Source organism: Aureococcus anophagefferens (assembly GCF_000186865.1).
Source record: "Aureococcus anophagefferens unplaced genomic scaffold AURANscaffold_11, whole genome shotgun sequence".
Lineage (NCBI taxonomy): Eukaryota > Pelagophyceae > Pelagomonadales > Pelagomonadaceae > Aureococcus > Aureococcus anophagefferens.
The window spans coordinates 1,249,173-1,268,356 of NW_008705571.1; the positions used below are offsets into that span (position 1 = coordinate 1,249,173).

A 19,184-nucleotide genomic window follows, 5' to 3' on the forward strand; every position below is an offset into this window, starting at 1 on the left:
TCGACCCGGCGTCGCCCGACGAGGGCCTGTCGCTCCGCCGGCGGGGCGACGGCGTCGTCGTCGTGACGTACGACCGGCCCGATCGCTCGAACGCGGTCGACCGCGCGTCCGCGGCGCGCCTCGCGAGCCTCCTGGCGGCCCTCTGCGACGACGACGCCGCCGGCGCGATCGTCGTGACGGGCGCGGGCCCCGCCTTTTGCACGGGCGCGCAGTTCGACTCGTTCCTGCGGCGGGACCCCGCGCCGCGGCTCCGCGACGACGTCCGCGACCTGTCCCGCGCGCTCTTCGACGCGTTCCTCGACGCGTCCAAGCCCGTCGTCGCGGCCGTCAACGGCGCGGCCATCGGCGGCGGGGCCACGCAGGCCGCCCTCTGCGACGAGACGCTGGCGTCGACGGCCGCGGCCTTTTCCTGGCCCTTCCGGCGGTGGCGCGCGGCGCCCGAGGGCTGCGCGAGCGCCCACCTCGCCCGCGCCGTCGGCGCCGGAGCCGCGCGGGCCGCGCTCGTCGGGGGCGTCGCGATGACGGCGCGCGAGGCTCTGGGTCGCGGCCTCGCGCGCGCGGTCGTCGCGCCCGCGCGGCTCCTGGCCCGCGCGGAGGCCGCGGCCGCCGCGCGCGTCGACGGGAGGCGCCGCGCGCTCCCCGTCGCCGGCCGCGCGCCGGAGGTCTTCCGGGAGTACGGCGTCGCGAACCTCTGCGAGAGCCACGCGCTCGCCGACGCCGTCTGCCGCGCCGCGTTCTTCGAAGCGTCGCGCGGACTCTTCGAAGACGCGAGCCTCGCGGACGCGGCCGTCGCGCGCGGGCCGCTCGACGCGCTCCGCCTCCTCGAGTCCCACGGCGACGCCGTGGAGTCGAGCGCGCCCGACGACGCCGTCGCCTTCCCGCCCGCGCTCCGGCGCCGCCCGCGCGCGCCCGCGCGGCTCCCGGAGCACGCGACGATATCGCGCGCGGTCCTCCGCCTCCCCGGGCGCACGCGCGACCTCGGCGACCTGCGGAGCCTCGCGGCGCGCGGCCTCGCGGGCACGGCGACGGTGCCGCGCCGGAGGTGGCGGCCGAGCGCGGCGCCGGGCGTCGCCTACGGCGCGTTCCTCGGGCCGCTCGCGACCGACGCGCGGGCCTGGCGCCTCCCGGCGGCGGAGGCGGCGGCCGTGCATCCCCAGCAGCTCTTCCTCCTCGAGCTCTGCCACGGCGCGCTCGCGGGCGCGCTCGCGAGCCGCGACGCGGGCGTCTACGTCGGCATCTCGGGGTCGCTCGGCGGCGCGCTCGGCGCGGACACCGCGCCGGGCGCCTACGCGGGCACGGGCTGCTCCCTCGCCGTGGCCGCGGGCCGCGTGTCCTTCGTCTTCGGCCTCGTCGGGCCGAGCCTGCCCGTCGACACGGCCTGCTCGGCGTCGCTCGTGGCGCTCCACGTCGGCGCCGCGGCGCTCGGCGCGCGCGAATGCGCGCGCTGCGTCGTCGCGGGCGAGGGGCTCCTCGAGGCCGCCGTCTTCGAGGCCTTCGCCGCCGCGGGCATGCTGTCGCCCCTCGGCCGCTGCCACGCCTTCGACGCGCGGGCCGACGGCTACTGCCGCGGCGAGGGCGGCGTCGCGGCGCGCCTCGCGTTCGGGCCGGGAACGGTCGACGCGCGCGCCGCGGCGGTCCGGCAGGACGGCGCGAGCGCGAGCCTCACGGCGCCGAACGGCACGTCGCAGCGCCGCCTGCTGCGCGTCGTCCTCGACCGCGCCGCCGTCGCGCCCGCGTCCCTCGAGGCCCACGGCACGGGCACCGCGCTCGGCGACCCCGTCGAGGTCGGCGCCGCGGCCGCCGCGCTCGCGGGGGGGTCGGGTCGCCGCCTCGTCTCGTCCGTCAAGGCGAACTTGGGCCACGCGGAACCCGCCGCCGCCGCCTCGGGCTTCGCGCTGCTCGTCGCGACGTCCCTTTTGAGCGCGCGCGCGGCGCCGAACGCGCGCCTCCGGCGGCTGAACACGCACCTCGTGCCCATCGCGGCGCCCGAGCGGGCCGCGCTGGTCCTCGGGTCGGAGGAAGCGCCGCCGTCGGGCATCGCGCGAGCCACGTCCGGCAACCTGAGCTCCTTCGGATTTAGCGGCACGATCGCGCACGCGAATTTCGGCGTCGACGGCGACGCGAGCCGCGGCCGCGGACGCGACTCGTTCGGAGCGTCGCTGTTCCGCGCGCAGCTGCCGCTGCAATCGCTCCAGTTCCAGGGTGCGGTGCTGTCTTCGTGTGCGAGCACGCCCAACAGTCGTACGCTTCTGTCTCCTGACGATGACCGCGTTCGAACGCCGCTGTCCTGGCGGAGCATCGGCTCATGGCCGCTGTACGTGGGTACCGTCCTCGTTGAGTTGCAACAGCGTCTCATGACGCTCGACGTCGCGCTCCTGCATCCTCTGCGGCGCATCCCATCAGCGCGCGCCCCGACGACGCGACGCGAGAGGACGGCGCCTCGCGTCTTGTTCCTCCACGGCATGGACACCTACGGCGAGTTCCAGGCTCGTTTGCTGGACTGCCAGGGATGGTCGAGAGCCGCCGAGTGGGTCACGACGAGCGCTCCTCACCGAGGCGCTGACTTCTCCGGAGGAGCCGGCGGCGTCTCGCTGCGAGCTCGATTCGGATACGAGCCGGGACGGTCGCGGTCCTGGCGGCTCATCTCCGAGTACTCGGTGACAAGCAAGAGCTAGGCGGAGATGTTCGCCCGAATTCGCCGCGCGACGGACGCGAGCGCCGACGAGTACGGGCTACTGGGCGACTGGGCCGCTTCAGTCGATCTCGTCGTTCGCGCCGCGACCGAGCAAGCTCCCCTGGACGGCATCGCCGGCATCAGCGAGGGCGGTACGGTGGGCGCGATCCTCTTCTCGCAGCATCTCCGCGGCGAGGTCTACCTCGGCAGCGGCTACCGGGGACGGCTGGTCCTGACGTTCTGCGCGCTGACGTCGCCCGCGCATTCTCGCATGTACGCGGACCCGATGCCGTGCCTCGCGAGCCTCCATCTGACGGGAGACACGGACACCGCGGACGTCTGGCACATGGGTGGACAGACGGCGGCGCTGTTTGGCCCGTGGTCGGGCGTGGGCCACTTTCGCGGCGGGCACAAGCTCCCGAGGCTGAGCGACGCGTTGAGTCGCACCGTGGACGAGCTGCGCGAGCAGAGCTTCGGGCTGAGCGTTCTTCGACGACGGCATCGCTTCGTTCCGTCTCGTTCGAGCAATGGAACGAGCATCCCGACATGTCGGGCTCGACCGTTGATCGAGGTTGCGGCGCCTGTCCGCGTCTCCGTGCGGGCGACGGCGACGACGGTGCGTGCGCATTGGCGAGGCAAGGGCGTGCTTCATGTGGAGGTCTCAGCACAGCTTGATGCCTTGGATGTTGTCCAGAAGCACGCTACGTGTCACGCAGTCGTCTTGGCATGCAGTTCGCGAGTCGCCGAGAATCCGGGCGCGATACGAGACTTCTCCGAGCCAGTCGTGTCCGTGCTCACGGGGCGCGCGGCTTCCATGGACGTCGCACGAGCAGCCGACTGGCTGGTCGCGACGCGGGCTCACATTGGTCGTTGGTCGCTCGCGGAACGCGGCCCGAGCTCCGTCGGCTTCGACTCGGCAGACGCGGCTCGGCTGCTTGGCGAGTGCACGACGATGCTGGCCTCCGTCGGCGTCATCGGCGCTCGCAACACGCTCGTGTCGATGCGCGCTGAATGTCAGGAGAGCTTTCATCCGAACGACGTGGTCGCGCGACTAAAAGAGACGGTGACCGTTTGCGCGATGCGCGGCGCTCGCTTCTGCGCGAGCGGCGTCGTCTTCGGGCGCGGCAGTGCCGTGCTGCCAATCGCATGGGCGTTTTCCGCTGTGACATGGCGTCGCGGCGGCATCGTCCGCGTTCAAAGCTCGCAACAACTCGTCCAAGGTCTCGCAACGTGGTCTCGCGCCGCGGCGATCGTCGTCGAGCTCGATGGGAGCGAAGAGATCTCAGCACGGCCATCTGTTCCTATGCTCGCCGTAGTCGGATTCGCTGCTCTTTGGCGTTGCGACTGCGTCGTCGGGGTCGGAAGAATTCACGGTGCCGACCGCAGGGCCATTTCTCAGTCCGCTGCGACTAGGGCAATTCATGCCTACACGGAAGCACTTCTCACGACTCGTGACTCGACAGCGCTGGCCGCATCCGTTCGTCGTCTCGTGGAGCATACCAGCAAGCGATTCATTTCCAAGCCGGCCTTGAGCATGACCCTCCAAGACCACACGTTGCGCGTCAAAGCCGACGGAGACTCGGCCGCCTTGAGCGTCATCCTGATGATGAGCGATCGAGCTGGAATCAGGGCGTCTCTCGACAACCGCGATGCTCCACGCCCCCGCTACCAGCAGCCGGGCTCGTCGCTTTCTCTGACGTGTCGATACAGCACGCTCGCGTCGTCCCACGCGGGTCGCGCGGCTTGGGTCGCGCTGCTGCTTCGGCCGACGAGCGACTTGGGCATGCCCCGGCTCGTCGTGCACATGTCGTGCGACGAGCCTGGAATCGTGACGCTGGAGCTGAACGACCCTTCGACTTTGAACGCGATGACGCCGGAGCTGCTGCTGGGTCTGTCGTTCTCGGTTCGCGCGGCGCTCCTACACGAGAGCGCGCGCGGCCTCGTGCTCCAGGCCGCGGGTCCCCACTTCTGTACGGGCGGGCGGTACGATGCGGCGTCCCAGGGCAAGGTCCCGCAGTGGGTCCACGGGAGCGGGCTCGTGCTCGACCGGATTCGGACCGCGCCGCTGCGGTCGACGTCCGTGCTGCACGGAGCGTCCATCGGCGGGGGCCTCCTGCTCGGCCTCGCCGCGGACCGTCGCGTGTGTACTCCGAGAGCAGTGCTCCGGCTCGGCGTCGCTCCTCACGGCCTGAGCCCCATCGTCCGGGCGACGGACGCGGTCCCGCGGACGGTCGGCTACGGAGTCGCGGCCCAGATGTACCTCGCGGACCACGAGCTGGATGCACAGCAGGCGCTCGCGTCCGGCTGCGTCCACCGCATCTCGTCGGACGCGGGGACGGCGAGGCGCTTCGCGCGTCGGGGCGCGTCGGCGAGCGGTCGGACCGTCGAAGCGACGGACACCCGTCTCATCCAGGAGACGCTGCTCAACGGCGAGGCGAGCGGCGCCGTGAGCGAAGCGCTGTTCGTCATGCTGCTGCGCCGGGCGGCGCCGCGGAGGAGTTTGACGACTGTCACATCCCCCGAGGCGAGCGCGCCCGGCTCGCCGCCGTCGTCGCCCATCGTCGCGCCCCTCCTGTCGCCCGTCGTCCCCGCCCTGGGTCCGGCCGCGGACGAGCGCATCGCCATGCTCGTCGAGAAGGTCGTCGGGTCGGCGGTGCACCGCGGGACGCCGCTCCTCGACGCCGGCGTCGATTCCCTCGCGGCCGCGGACCTCGCCCGGGCCCTGGGCGCGGAGTTCGGCGCGGCGCTCCCCGCGACGCTCCTCTTCGACCACCCGACCGTCGCGGCGTTGGCCGACGCCGTCGCCCCGCCCGCCGCCGACGCCGCGCCCCCGCGCGCGCGGACCGCGGCGCTCGCGCCGCGCGGCCGCCCGCTCGTCGCCGTCGCCGTCGGCCGCGGCGGCGTCCGGACGCTCGCCATGGACCGGCCCGAGGCGCTCAACGGCGCCCGGGGCATGGAGGCCGCGCTGGCGGCGGCGCTGCGCGAGGCCTTCGCGGACCGGGGCTGCCGGAGCGCCGTCGTCACGGGCGCGGGCGACGTCTACTTCGTCGCGGACCATCGGAACAACGACGACTTCGGCCCGTCGACGCGGCGCCGCCACGCGACCCGCGGCTGCCTCGCGCCCTTCTTCGACGCCTTCCTCACGGCGCCGAAGCCCCTCGTCGCCGCGCTCAACGGGCGCGCCTACGGCGCCGGGGCCACGGCCGCGACGCTCTGCGACGTCGTGCTCGGCGCGCCGCGCGCCGCGCTCGCGTTCCCCTTCCGCCGCTGGCGCGTCGTCCCCGAGGGCGCCGCGTCGGTCCACGTGGCGCGCCTCGTCGGCGCGGCGCGCGCGAGCGCGCTCCTCCGGGACGGCGGTGCCGCGCGCGACGGCCTCGTCGACGCGCGGCGCGTCGACGCCGCGGCCGCCGTCGCGCGCGGCCTCGCCGCGCGGCGCCTGCCCGTCGTCGGGGCCGCGCCCGAGGGGCTCGCGGACTACGGCGCGACCTGCGCCTGCGAGCTCGAGGCCCTGGGCCTCGCCTTCGCCGGCGGGCCCCACGCGGCCGCGTGCGTCGACTTCTTCGGAAATCGGCTCGCGACGAGCGACTGGCGGCTCCTCGCGCTCCGCGGGCCGCTCCAGGCGACGCTCCTGGACGTCCCGGGCGAGCCGGCGCTCGACGCCGAGGTGCGCCGCTGGGGCGTCGCGGCGTCGGCGCTGATATCTCCGCGGGACGCGCGCCGCGTCGCCGGCGCGCTCCGGGCGCCGCGGAGCGCCGAGCCCCGCCGCGCGCTCGGCGCGACGGGCGCGCCGCGGAGGGCGGCGGGCCACGCCGTCGCCGCGTCCTGCGTCGTGCTGCCCGGGGGCCTGGCGTCGCCGGCCTTCGTGGTCTCGCGCCTCTCGGCGCCCGCGGCGGTGCCGGCGGCGCGCTGGGCCGCGGCGCCGGGCGCCGCGGCCTACGGGAGCTTCGTCGTCCATCACGAGCTCGGCGCGGACGACGGCGCCATGCGCGTCGCCGAGGCGCGGGCCGCCGACGCCCACCAGCGGCTCCTCGGCGCCGTCGGCGCCGCCGCGCTGCGGCGCGCGGCGCCCTTCCGCGGCGACGTCGCCGTCTACGTCGCCGCGTCGTCGCGGACCGCGGGGTCGCCGGGGGCGCGCCGCCCGGTCGACGCCTTCGCCGCGACGTCCGACTCGGCGGCCGTGCTCTGCGGCCGCCTCTCCTTCGCGCTGGGCCTCCGGGGCGCCTGCGCGGCCCTCGACACCGCGTGCTCGGGCTTCCTCGTCGCGCTCCACGTCGCGCTGGGCCTCCTCGGCGGCGCCGGCCGCGCCGCCGCCTGCGGCGTCTCCGTCCTCGAGGCGTCGGCGGGCGCCGCGACGGCGGCGGCGGGCATGCTCTCGCGGACGGGCCGGTGCCGGACCTTCGACGGCGCCGCGGACGGCTTCGCGAGGGCCGAGGGCGCCGCGGCGCACGTCCTCGACGGCGGCGGCGACGTTCCCACCTTCGCGACGGCCGTGCGCCAGGACGGCCGCAGCGCGAGCCTCACGGCGCCCAACGGGGCCGCGCAGCGCGACCTCCTCGCGGCGGTCTCCGCGGAGGCTTCGACCGCGCTCGAGGCCCACGGCACGGGCACGGCCCTCGGCGACCCCGTCGAGGTCGGCGCGGCGACGCGCGCCCTCGGCGGCGCGCGCTTCTCCGCCGTCAAGGCCACGCTCGGCCACCTCGAGGCCGCCGCCGCCGCCGCGGGCGTCGCCGCGGCGACGCGCGCGCTCCGAGCCACGCTCGACCAGGGGAACCGCGCGCTCCGCGCGGCCAACGCGCACCTGTCGTCCTTCGAGGCGGCGGCCTTCGCCGTCGACGCCGCGCCGAACGGCGGCGACCGCGGCCGCCTGAGCTCCTTCGGCTTCAGCGGCACCATCGCGCACGCGGTCCTTCGCCGGCGAAGCGCGCCGACCGCGGCGGCGGCGCCCGGGTCGCTCGTCCGCCGGCGCGTCGGCGCGGTCCTGGCGCCGCCCGCGGCCCCGACGGCGCTCGTCGCGGCGCGGCGCGCCCACGCCGCCCACGTCGTCGCCGGGACCGCGCTCTGGCCGGCCGTCGCCTACGTGGAATTGGCGCTCCGCGGCGCCGCGGCGCTCGTCTCCGTCGCGTTCCTCCGGCCGCTCGCGGCGTCGAAGCGCCTCGAGTGGCGCGGCGACGGCGCGTCCTTCGCGCTGGCCGAGGGCGACGCCATCGTCGCCGCGGGAATGTTTTCCGGGACCCGTCGTGCGCGAGGCCGGGCCCGCGCGCCGCGGCGGACCTTCGGCGCGCCCGTTTGGCCCGCCGCCGCGACGCGGCGGCCCTTCGTCGCCGCGCGACTCGCAGCTCCCACGCACCGCCGATCTCCGAAGCCGCCGTCGCTGGCCCGGCGGGTCGCCGCGGCGTCGAAATTTTTCGAGGCCGCGCGGCGCGTCCGACCAACCGGCGCGTCCCCGCGAGACCTCGCCGACGCCGCGGCCCGGGCCAGCGGTCGACGGCTCCCGTCGCGCAAGATCGACGCCCTCGCGCCGCTGCCGCGCGCGCGGCTCGCCGCGGCCGCGCGGCCGAAGCCCGTCGTTCGCGCCTCGAAGAAGAAACTGCCGATTTCAACCCCGAAGACTCGGCGAAACGCCCAGCGCCCAGACGCCGCCGTCCGGGCGGCCGCGGTGGACGTGCTCGGGACGAGCGTCTCCTGGGACGCGCCCATCTTCCAGCAGGGCCTCGACAGCGTGTCCGCGGCGGAGTTCTCGCGCGTCCTCGGCGACCGATTGGGCTCCGCGGTCCCCGCGACGCTCCTCTTCGACCACCCGACGGTCCGCGACGCGTCCCGCGCCGTCGCGGGCGCCGCGGCGCCGGAAAACGAATGTTCACAAGCACCGGTCCGCCCGGTGTCTTCGCCGGCGTCGAGCCGGACCGAGGTCGCGCGCGCGCGCCACCGCTGCGAACGCGACCACGGCGAGCTCGCGGCGCGATGCCTCGCCGCGGCCGGGCGCGTGCCCTCGGCGCGCTGGGACGTCGCCGCCGGCGGCGACGCGGCGACCTACGGGTCCTTCGTCCGACTCCGCGCGGACGCGGGCGGCCTCGTCGGTCGCCTCGAGGCGGCGGCGATGAGCCCGGCGGCCGCGGTCGCGCTCGGTCGCGCGGTCGAGCTCCGGCCGGCGGCGCCCTCGGTCGCCGTGTTCCTCGGCGCCGGGGCGACGCTCGGAGCGACGACCGGCGGGGCGAACATGCCTCTCTCCGTCTTCTCCGGCACGTCGGCGGCGCTCTCCGTGGCCTCGGGCCGCGTGTCCCACGCGCTCGGCCTCGTCGGCCCCGCGGTGTCGCTCGACACGGCCTGCTCGTCGTCGCTCGTCGCGGTGCACCTCGCGGCGGGGTGCCTGCGGCGGCGGGAGGCCGCGTCGGCCCTGGCCATGGGCGTCAGCGTCCTCGACGAGGCGGTGACGCTCGCCTTCTCCGCCGCGGGGATGCTGTCGCCGCGCGGGCGGTGCCACGCGTTCGACGGCCGCGCCGACGGCTACTGCCGCGGCGAGGGCTGCGGCGCGTTCGTGCTCGCGTTGGACGTTTCGGAGGTGACGCTCGGCGCGTCGGCGGTGCAGCAGGACGGCGCCAGCGCGAGCCTCACGGCGCCGAACGGGACGTCGCAGCGGCGGCTGCTGCTCGCGGTGGCCGGTCATGGAAAGACGCTCGAGGCCCACGGGACGGGGACGGCGCTCGGCGATCCGATCGAGGTCGGCGCCGCCGCGGCGGCCCTGGACGCGCCGGCCTGCGCGTCGATCAAGGGCAACGTGGGCCACCTCGAGGCGTCGGCGGCCGCGTCGGCGCTCGCGGCGCTCCTCGCGGTGCCGCTGCGACTGTCCCGCGCCGTCGGGAACGCCCCGCTCCGGCGCTTGAACGCGCACCTCGAGGCGACGATCGCGTCCCGAGCGCTGCACCTCGCCGTCGGGCTCGCGCCGCGCGCGGCCGAAGCCGGCCGCGCGAGCTCGTTCGGCTTCAGCGGCACCATCGCGCACGCCCGGCTGGTCGCGCCGCGGCCGGAGCGGCGCACGGCGACGGAATCCGCCTTTCGCGGCGCGCGCGCGGTCGTCGCCGCCGCGAGCGCGCCCGCGGGGCGCCTCGGCTCGCGCCGAGGGCTTCCGACCGCGGCGGTCGCGCACCACGTCGTCGGCGGGTTCGTGCTCCGCCCCGGCGTCGAATATGTGGAGCTCGCCCTCGCGGAAGCGACGACGCTCCGGGACGTGGCCGTCCTCCGCGCGAGCGACGGGCTTCTCCGCTGCACGTTCGACGGCGCGGGACGCTTCGCCGTCGCGGCGGCCGGCGCCCCGTGCGCGACGGGACGGCTCGGACCGGCGCTCGCGCCGCCCGTCCGCCCATCGAAGCTTCGAGCGTGGCGCCGCGCCGCGCCTCCGCCACGTCGGGCGATCGTCGCGAGCACTCGCGAGCGTCGAGCGATCGAGCCGGCCGGCCCCCGTCGAACGTTCCGCGCACCGCGGCAGGCGCCGCGGCGAAAGAAGGGTATCGTGCCGCGGCGCGCGACGGCCGGGCATGCGCTCATCGCCATGGCCGCGCTCTCGGAGGTGGACCGGCGCCGGCGCGACGTCGGACCGGCGACCGGTTCCCCGCCGGCCCTGCGCCGCCCCCGTCGCGCGCGATCGCCGACGACGCGCCGCGCGTCTCGGGCGACGCGCCCGGCGAAGCCCGTCGGAGACGCGGCGCTCGCCCTGCGTCGAGCGCTCGGGACCGCGGCGGCCGCCGACGCGCCGCTCGTGGCCCAGGGCGTCGACTCCGTCGCGGCCGTGGAGGTCGCGCGCCTCCTCGGCGCGTCGCTCGGCACGTGCCTGCCGTCGACGCTCCTCTTCGACCACCCGACGGTCTCCGCGGTGGAATCGGCGATCGCGCGTCCGGCCGTCCCGTCCGACGCGCGCGAGCCCGCGTCGCGCGGCCCTCGCGCCCGGCCGAGCACATCCGCGCCGCGCCTCTCGCTCGTCGGGCGCGCCAGCGTGTGCCCGGGGATTGCCTGCGGGGACAAGCTGCGTGAGCTGCTCCTGCGGTCTCGGTCGGCCGCGACCTCGGCGCCCGTCGCGCGCGTCGGCCGCGGCGAATCCTACGGCGCGTTCCTCGGCGCGGCGCTCGCGCTGGATGCGTCGGCCTTCGGCATCCCGGCTCTCGAGGCCCGCGGGCTGGCGCCGCAGATGGGACTCGCCCTCGAAGTCGCGAACGCTCTGTCGAAGGACGCTCGCGCCGCGGCTAATGTCGCCGTGTTCCTCGGCGCCGGGGCGACGCTCGGAGCGACGACCGGCGGGGCGAACATGCCTCTCTCCGTCTTCTCCGGCACGTCGGCGGCGCTCTCCGTGGCCTCGGGCCGCGTGTCCTACGCGCTCGGCCTCGTCGGCCCCGCGGTGTCGCTCGACACGGCCTGCTCGTCGTCGCTCGTCGCGGTGCACCTCGCGGCGGGGTGCCTGCGGCGGCGGGAGGCGGCGTCGGCCCTGGCCATGGGCGTCAGCGTCCTCGACGAGGCGGTGACGCTCGCCTTCTCCGCCGCGGGGATGCTGTCGCCGCGCGGGCGGTGCCACGCGTTCGACGGCCGCGCCGACGGCTACTGCCGCGGCGAGGGCTGCGGCGCGTTCGTGCTCGCGTTGGACGTTTCGGAGGTGACGCTCGGCGCCTCGGCGGTGCAGCAGGACGGCGCCAGCGCGAGCCTCACGGCGCCGAACGGGACGTCGCAGCGGCGGCTGCTGCTCGCGGTGGCCGGTCATGGAAAGGCGCTCGAGGCCCACGGGACGGGGACGGCGCTCGGCGATCCGATCGAGGTCGGCGCCGCCGCGGCGGCCCTGGACGCGCCGGCCTGCGCGTCGATCAAGGGCAACGTGGGCCACCTCGAGGCGTCGGCGGCCGCGTCGGCGCTCGCCGCGCTTCTCGGCGTCGTCTTCGAGCGAGGAGTCCTGTGCGCCAACGCTCATCTACGGTCCATCAACGCGCATCTGGTCAACCTTCTGGGGTCGGTTTTTATCCCAGCTGCGTCTTGCGCGTGCTTTCGAGAAGAGCGAGCGTCGGGGGCACTGAGCTCCTTCGGATTTAGCGGCACGATCGCCCACGCCCGCTTTCGTTCCTCGGCGCAGTATCGGGAGCGCTTTCATTCACCCGCGTCGCTGTATCGCAATAAAGTGGCGACGGTGTCGTGCCGCTTGGGCGCGCGAATCCCGCGCCGCGCCGCGCCCGATCCGTCAACGCGCGCGGCTCTAGTCGCAGAGATCTTCGCTGCATCCCCGACCGCAACGCTACCTCCACGCTCTCGATCTCAGTGCATCTTGCGCACCGAGAAGGCTTTGGTGCCTTCAGCCTTCTCCTCGGCTACGTTCGACGATCGTCTCGCTTGGCCGGGCCCGTTTCTCGAGACGTTGTGCTCTCTCCTCGCCGGGGTATATGACTACAAAAAAGTATTCAAAGGCACCTTCGCAAGTGATGGAAACGATTGGCCGCTCGACTCGTCCCGTTCGCGGAGCGGCGTTCGGGTTTTGCGCGAAGGCGTCGGAATAAATGGTATCGCGGAGAAGAAATCGACGCCGATGCCCTCACGGAGAAGCTGCGGCTTGGCCGCTTGCTGCATCCTGTCCTCGCTCTGCCGCGGCGCGCTCGAGATTATCAGCCTCTGGGGGTTCGCGCGCCTCGGTCCAGCCGATTGCTCCGTATGGAGCTCCGATGCCGCATTTGATCACTTCCAGACGTAAAGAGCGGCTCCTCTAGTCGATGGCATTCAGCAAACGCCCGCGCATGGTACGATCGCATCGTGCGCGGCGGCCCTGCTGGGGACGGTCGTCCCTCCGAACGCGCCTCTCATGTCGGCCGGCATGGACTCGCTGACCGTCACTGCCTTCACGAACGCGATCGCGGCCCAGCTGAGCATCGAGGCGCCCGCGACTCTCGTGTTCGACCATCCGACCCTGGACGCCATCGCGGCCCACTTGGAGGTCGCGGCGCCTCGAACGCAACGGCCGGCGACGGCCGTTGTCGAGCGAAAGTCTACCTCCGGGCCGAAGCCGTCGATCCTGCGCGGGCGAGTGCGACTGACGGGCACTGCGGGAACGCTGACGCGACTACGAGGGCTCATCTGCAGCTCGACGGTGGCTCCGTCGAGCATCCCCGCCGCGCGGTGGGAAGACGAAGCCGACTCGACGCCGCCGTCCGCCAGCTACGGGTCGTTCGTCGGGCAGGAGTGCTTCGACGCGGCCGCATTCGGTGTTGGGCTGCCCGAGGGCCGCGTGCTACAGCTACAGCAGGTGCTCCTGCTCAACGTCGGCCTGGCCACCGTGTTTGCGGAGCGCGGACTCGCGAGGACGGACGTCAGCGTGTTTGTGGGCGTCGAGCCGAGCGACGCGGAGACCGCGACGCTCAGCGTGTTCTCGGCGACGGGTTCCGCGGTGTCGGTCGTCTCGGGTCGGGTGTCGTACGTCCTCGGCTTGGTCGGCCCGAGCATCTCGGTGGACACCGCGTGTTCTTCGGCCCTCGTCGCGGCTCATCAAGCAGCAGCAGCGTTGGATCGTGCGGAGTGCAGCAAAGCTATCACCGCAGCGACCAAGGCTCTCGGCCAACGCTCGAATCGAGCGACGGCTGTCGGTGGAATGACTTCGGCGCGAGGTCGCTGTCACTCTTTCGACGACCGCGCGGACGGATACTGCCGCGGCGAAGGATGCGTGGCTCTGCTCTTGAGCAGTGCGTCGACGGCGAGCAGGCCGCGGCTCCTCGCTACCGCAGTACAGCACGACGGCCCGAGCGCAAGCTTAACGGCTCCGAATGGCCAGTCGCAGGCTCGCCTCCTGAGGACCGTAGAAGGCGCGAAGCGCGAGGACGCTGGAGTCTCACGGCACGGGCACGGCTCTCGGCGATCCAGTAGAGATTGGCGCTGCTCTCGTCGTGCTTGATGCCGGCATTCTGTGCTCGTCCGTCAAGGCCAGCATGGGACATCTCGAGGCCTGCGCCGCGGCCGCCGGATTGGCGTCCGTGCTTTCGATCGGAGCGTCGCTCGTCGCCGCCAATGTCCAGCTTCTTCGCCTGAACGCGCACCTCCGGGCTCTTGGACTCGATGATCGACTTGTTCTGCCGGCGGGAATTGTGTCGTGCGATTCATTCGATCACCGGCTCAGCTCGTTTGGTTTCAGCGGCACCATCGCGCACGGGGTTCTCGCGTCGCCGCGAGCCGCCGCGAGCAGCGTCTTTGCCGAGGAGTTCGCGTCGATCTCTCGATCAGAGACGCTACGCGCGGCGACAATGAGCACACCCCTGCGTCTACAGCTCGAGCCTTCAGCAACGAAAGTGGCAGAGCTCGCGCCGGCTGTACGCGTGATGACCTCGTCGCACGTCATCGGTGACAAGGCACTCTTTCCGGGAGTCGGCTTTGTCGAGATGGCCCTCGCCAACGCGCAGACGCGCTCGGCGTCTTTGGCGAGCATCGCGTTCACGCGTCCGTTTGTTCTGGGATCGTCGCGAGGTACGATGCGCTACGCGCGCACGAGCCGCGGGGAGTACACGATTTCCAGTGAGACGCACGTCCATGCGATGGGAACTGAAGCTGAGCTCCCCATCAAGTCCCTGTCGAGCCCGCGGAGTCTTGGAAAGAGCCCGACGGTGGTTCGGCTCGTCGCGGCAGCCTTGGTCGCCGTGTCCGACCATCGAATCCACGCGCCTGCTTCCACTTGCGCACCCAAACACGAGACGTCGCGGTGCTTGACCGCCCGAAGCACGTCGACGTCGGGGCGGCACTTGTGTCTCGCGTCTCGCGTCGGAAGACGCTCCGAGAATCTCAAGCCAGCGCCTCAATGCGTCAAGCTACGGTGGCTCCTGCTGGCGAAGCTGACCCAGCACGATCTCACTCGTGTTCTGGCGCGCGTGCGCGTTGAGCTTCCTTCGATACCTACGACACTCACGCTCTCGTTCCGAGGACGAGCGTCGACCGAGACAAAGGCGATTCGATCTCGGCAAACGAGGATGGCTCGAGGCCGAGTATCGGAGACCGAGACGATCCAGACGGCCGTACTGGAGCTCCTGGCCACGGAGGTCACAAAAGAAGCGCCGCTCATGGCCGGCAGCCTGGACTCGTTGGGAGCGACGGAGCTGGTGCGGGTCGTGCGCACTCGGTGCAGCGTCGAGCTCTCGCCGACGACGCTCTTCGACCACCCGACGGTCGAGAGTCTCGCGAAGCACGTCGCCTCGCTGCTCGCAGTGGACGCCACCGACGATGACCAACAGCCCGAGAAGGACGTCGCGACGGAGACAGACTCGGAGCTGGTGCTCGAGATCACCTCGACGGCTGCGCTCCTGCCCGTGCGCGATCGGAGCTGCGCCGCGGGCGACCTGTGGGGCCTTTCGCAGGATGGATGCGTGACGTGCGGATCTGTGCCGCTCGCGAGATGGGACGCGGATCGAGTCGAGACGAGGCGATTCAGCTCCGACGTGGTCGCGCGCGCTGGCTACGGGTCGTTCCTATCGGCCGAGCTCTCCTGGTTCGATGGCGCCTTCTTCCGGATGAAGCCGGCCGAGGCGGTTCCGCTCGAGCCGCAACAGCGAATGCTGCTCGAGGTCGGCTACGAGGCCGTTCATCGCGGAGGAAGCCGCCGGGCTTCGCTCGGTGAATCGAACGTCGGCAGCTTCACGGGCATGATGAACATGGACGCCGCGTCCCAGCTCCCAGCTGAGCCGGGTCCATACGACCTGACGGGCGTGGGATATTCCGCGGCCGGAGCTCGGCTGTCGTACGCGTTTGCGATGCGAGGGCCGTGCGTTGTCGTGGACACCGCATGCTCTTCGAGCCTGATCGCCGTCCACCTGGCCCGGCGTAGCTTGCAGCATGGCGAGTGCTCGGGCGCGGTGGTCGCCGGGCCGAACGCCATCCTCGCGCCTGCCGCGCACGTGGGTCCCGCGCTGGCGGGCATGACCTCCGCGCGAGGCCGATGCCACACGATGGACTCGCGCGCCGATGGCTACGCTCGCGGCGAGGGCTGCGGCGCGATCAGTATGAAACCAGGCGGTCGCGACTCGACGATTCGATTCCGCGGGTCCTCGGCTCGGCACAACGGTCGAAGCGCGAGCTTCACGGCCCTGAATGGAGCTTCACAGCAGCTCCTGCTCCGACGCGCCTCGAGCGATGCCTCGTGCAAAGCAGAGAGTACCGGCGTCGTCGAGGCGCACGGGACGGGCACCGCTCTCGGCGATCCGATCGAGATGAGCGCGATAGCGGCGGTCGCGTCGAGCAAGAAGTCCGCTCTTTCTGTTGTCGCTGTGAAAGCGAACGTGGGCCACATGGAATCGACGGCGGGCGTCGCCGGGGTCCTCCGAATCGTCGAGCTCATCACTCGAACGGCGTGGGTCGCAAACGCGCAGCTGCGCAGGCTCAACGGCCAAGTCGGCTCGGTCCGCAGGAAAGACGTCGTGTTCGTGGGCACCGACGCGGCGGGTACAGTGGGCGTGGAGCGTCTGGGGGGCGTGAGCTCCTTCGGCTGGAGCGGCATCATCGCGCACGGAGTTTGTTTCTCGTCGCTCGAGTGAATTGTGGCGATGAACTTACATACGAGCCTTTTTTGACGTCAATTTGACTTGGGTAAGAAGCTCACGCGTGGACCAACGAGACTTGGCAAGAAGACTATCTGCGAACGAGACTCCACTTTCTTGACGCTGGCCTAGAGCAAGTCGGAAAGTATGCTTCCGCCTTTCGAGCGGCGCTCATTCGGCGCGCCGGTCGAGGGGCGCGTCGTCGTCGGCGACCTCGATGTCGCGTCTCTGCTCTTCGACCGCTCCGGTGCCTTGCTGGGCCGTCTGCGAATGTCGCTTCCGCTCGAGACCGCCTTCACCGTTGCCCTGCGCACAACGGCGGCCCTCGAGACGGGCGTCCTGGACAGAAGCGCAGCCGACGTCCTGGCGATCGACGCGATCGAGTCGCGCCCCGCGAATGCGGTCTGGATCGACGTTTGACGGGTCCAGGACTCGTCGCACTTCCATGTTACCAACGTGACGCTACTCGATGCCCAAGGCGCCGTCGCGCTCCGCGCACTCGGCGTACACGCGCGACGCGCCGGCGCCTCGTCGCTCCCGCCGGTCGCCCGAGACGCCCGGAGACGGCGCCGCGCGGACGAGGCGGGCATCGTCGCCCTGGACTACCACGCACCGAGTCTCTGCGTCCGTGCGACGGACGTGGAGCGCTTCCACGGCAGCCCCGGGCGCTACACTGTGGGCCGAGGCCAGGAGCTCGTCACTTTCGCGAGCGACGACGAGGACGCGGTTTCGATGGCGCTGTCGGCGCTTTGTCGGCTGCTCGCTCGAAGCGAGCTTGCTTTCGAGGACGTCGGCCGACTCGAGTGTGGTACGGAGAGCAGCGTCGACCGTGGTAAGTCCACAAAGTCCTTCCTCATGTCTTTGTTCGAGGCGACCGGCGACCTCGACGTCCAGGGCGCGGACACCGTGAACGCCTGTTACGGCGGTACGAACGCGCTCTTGAGCACCAGGAACTGGATTCACGGCCCGGGATGGACTGGGAGGTACGGCGCCGTCGTCTGCTCTGACCCGGCCGTGCACCCGGACCCGGCTCAATTGGCCGGCGTCGGCGCGTCGGCGGTGTCCTTGCTCGCGGGACCGCGCGCTTCTCTGGCCATGGAGACGCGGTGCACGACCTTCGTCAAGCATGCCTGGGACTTTTACCGGCCCGTCGGATGGTCGTCCAACGACGCCCTCGTAGACGTCGCCGTGGCTACCACCTAGTATGAAGAGGCCATGCTCTGGTGCCAGGGCCGCTTCGATCGTCGCGACCTTCTCCTCGTCTACGATCGCGTCGCCTACCACTGCAACGCTCCGTACCACGCCAAGCGGAACTTCCGAGTCATGTGCGAGGCCATGCACGCCCTGTCGAAAGGCGATCACGAGCGGCTCTACGACAGGCACGTCCTGCTCGGCACGGCGATCAGCGCTCAGAACGCGACGACGTACACGTGCCCTCTGTACGCGTGTCTTCTTTCGCTCGTTATCTGAGGAACTGACGGACGCGTCTTGTGCTTTTCCTACGGCTCGGGCTGCGCCGCGAGCATGTTCGCCTTTGAGTCCGACGGCCTCCCCGTCCATCCTTTGGACGCGCTCGAACGTCTGGCGCGTCGAAAGCCGAAGACGATTCCCGACGCGCTGGCTCTGATTACCGCTTTTGAAAGCACACATGGTCGCTTCGGCTTCGAGCCATCGTGGTCCTCGGATCGTCAGGATGGCGCGTTTTACCTCTGCGGAGTGACCGCGGTCGGCGTGCGGGAATACGCGCGGCACGAGTCTCGAGGCGCTTCGCTTCGCGTGCGCCGGGACGACGCCGCCACACGCATCGAGATGGTGCGGCCGCTACTTGATGAGAGTTTCTTGGCCGATTTCATGCGCGCGCTGGACGCGAACCGCCTTCACATATTTGTGCCTTGCGAGTCGTCGGACGCGGAGCCGGAATCGTCGCTCGAGCTCGATCTCATCCGGAAGGTGCTCGTCAATGATGTTCGGATCGCGACGATCTGCGCCGGCGCTACGCTGGGCAGAGCCATGCTGTTTCTGGCGCTTTCGGACGTTGTTATTGGGACGGCGGAGTCGCGATTCGGGTTTCCCGGGGCTGTTCCCGGAGCCGCGTCCGCCGCGCTCGGTCGGCGCGTTTCCTCGCAGCTCGTGAGGCGCTGGGTGCTGATGCGTGAGATCTTCGACGCCCGCACGGCCATGCTGAGCTCGCTCATTGACGGCATCGCTATGCAAAGGAGCGACGCCGAGCTCGAGCTGAGCTTACAGCTGGGACGCTCGAGTCCCCGAACAGAACTCTCGCCAGCGAGCCCTCCTCGCGCTCGCGACGAGCCGACTGCCTCGTGGGCGCGCGCTGGAGTCCTTCAGCTCGCATTATGGCCGCTTCCATAGACGCTCGTGGCGCGAAGCGACCTGCACGTGGCCATCGTTTACAATTTTTCCCCTTCGCCGCGTCTAGACGTGCTACGCAACCTGGACGCTCCTCTCCTCGAGGTCTCGTCCCGCGCGGTCACGAAGCTCGCCGACTGGACCGCGTGCGTCCTCGGCGCCGAGGCTTTCGGTCTCGCGGCGTCGACGCACGATACGGCGGCGACGGCGCAGCAGCACACGCTCACGCTGGCCTTCACCATCGCGTCGGCTCCGCAGACCGGGACGCGGAACACGACGCGGCTGCTTCGGTTGGACTCGACCCCCGCAAAGGAATGCCTTCGCCGGCCCATGTTGATCGATCAATCGAGCATCATGTTCGAAAACATGCTGAATGTAGCAGCCCAACCCTGAAATATGACGATCACAACGCCCGAGCCTGGCGTCGTCAGCTTCCGCTGCGACGGTCTTTCCGAAACGGAGCTCCGCGGCGCTATCGCTCAAATGCGACCGACGTCCTGCGTCCACGTATTCTGCGTCGGGCCGCACGGCGTCGACCGGCAGTGCATCTAGCAGCTGTGACAGGTCGCTTCGCGCTGCGAGCGACCCACGTTTGCGATAGTCTCGGGATGCCA

The 19,184-nt window shown here is 72.0% G+C and overlaps 4 protein-coding genes across 4 annotated transcripts; all 4 read left to right on the forward strand.

The window, feature by feature from the left end:
• Nucleotides 1-1,133: 1,133 nt before the first annotated feature.
• Nucleotides 1,134-1,778, forward strand: AURANDRAFT_27389 (hypothetical protein; the record flags this gene model as incomplete). The annotated part of the gene is made up of 1 exon (XM_009039408.1): nucleotides 1,134-1,778. A coding segment is annotated over one exon (645 nt), but the record flags the coding sequence as incomplete, so codon positions are not given.
• A 9,192-nt stretch (nucleotides 1,779-10,970) lies between these two features.
• AURANDRAFT_27140 (hypothetical protein) lies at nucleotides 10,971-11,465 on the forward strand (the record flags this gene model as incomplete). Its single annotated transcript, XM_009039409.1, has 1 exon — nucleotides 10,971-11,465. A coding segment is annotated over one exon (495 nt), but the record flags the coding sequence as incomplete, so codon positions are not given.
• Nucleotides 11,466-15,192: 3,727 nt separating this feature from the next.
• Nucleotides 15,193-15,870, forward strand: AURANDRAFT_14576 (hypothetical protein; the record flags this gene model as incomplete). The annotated part of the gene is made up of 1 exon (XM_009039410.1): nucleotides 15,193-15,870. A coding segment is annotated over one exon (678 nt), but the record flags the coding sequence as incomplete, so codon positions are not given.
• Nucleotides 15,871-16,776: 906 nt separating this feature from the next.
• AURANDRAFT_27315 (hypothetical protein) lies at nucleotides 16,777-17,406 on the forward strand (the record flags this gene model as incomplete). Its single annotated transcript, XM_009039411.1, has 1 exon — nucleotides 16,777-17,406. A coding segment is annotated over one exon (630 nt), but the record flags the coding sequence as incomplete, so codon positions are not given.
• Nucleotides 17,407-19,184: the final 1,778 nt, after the last annotated feature.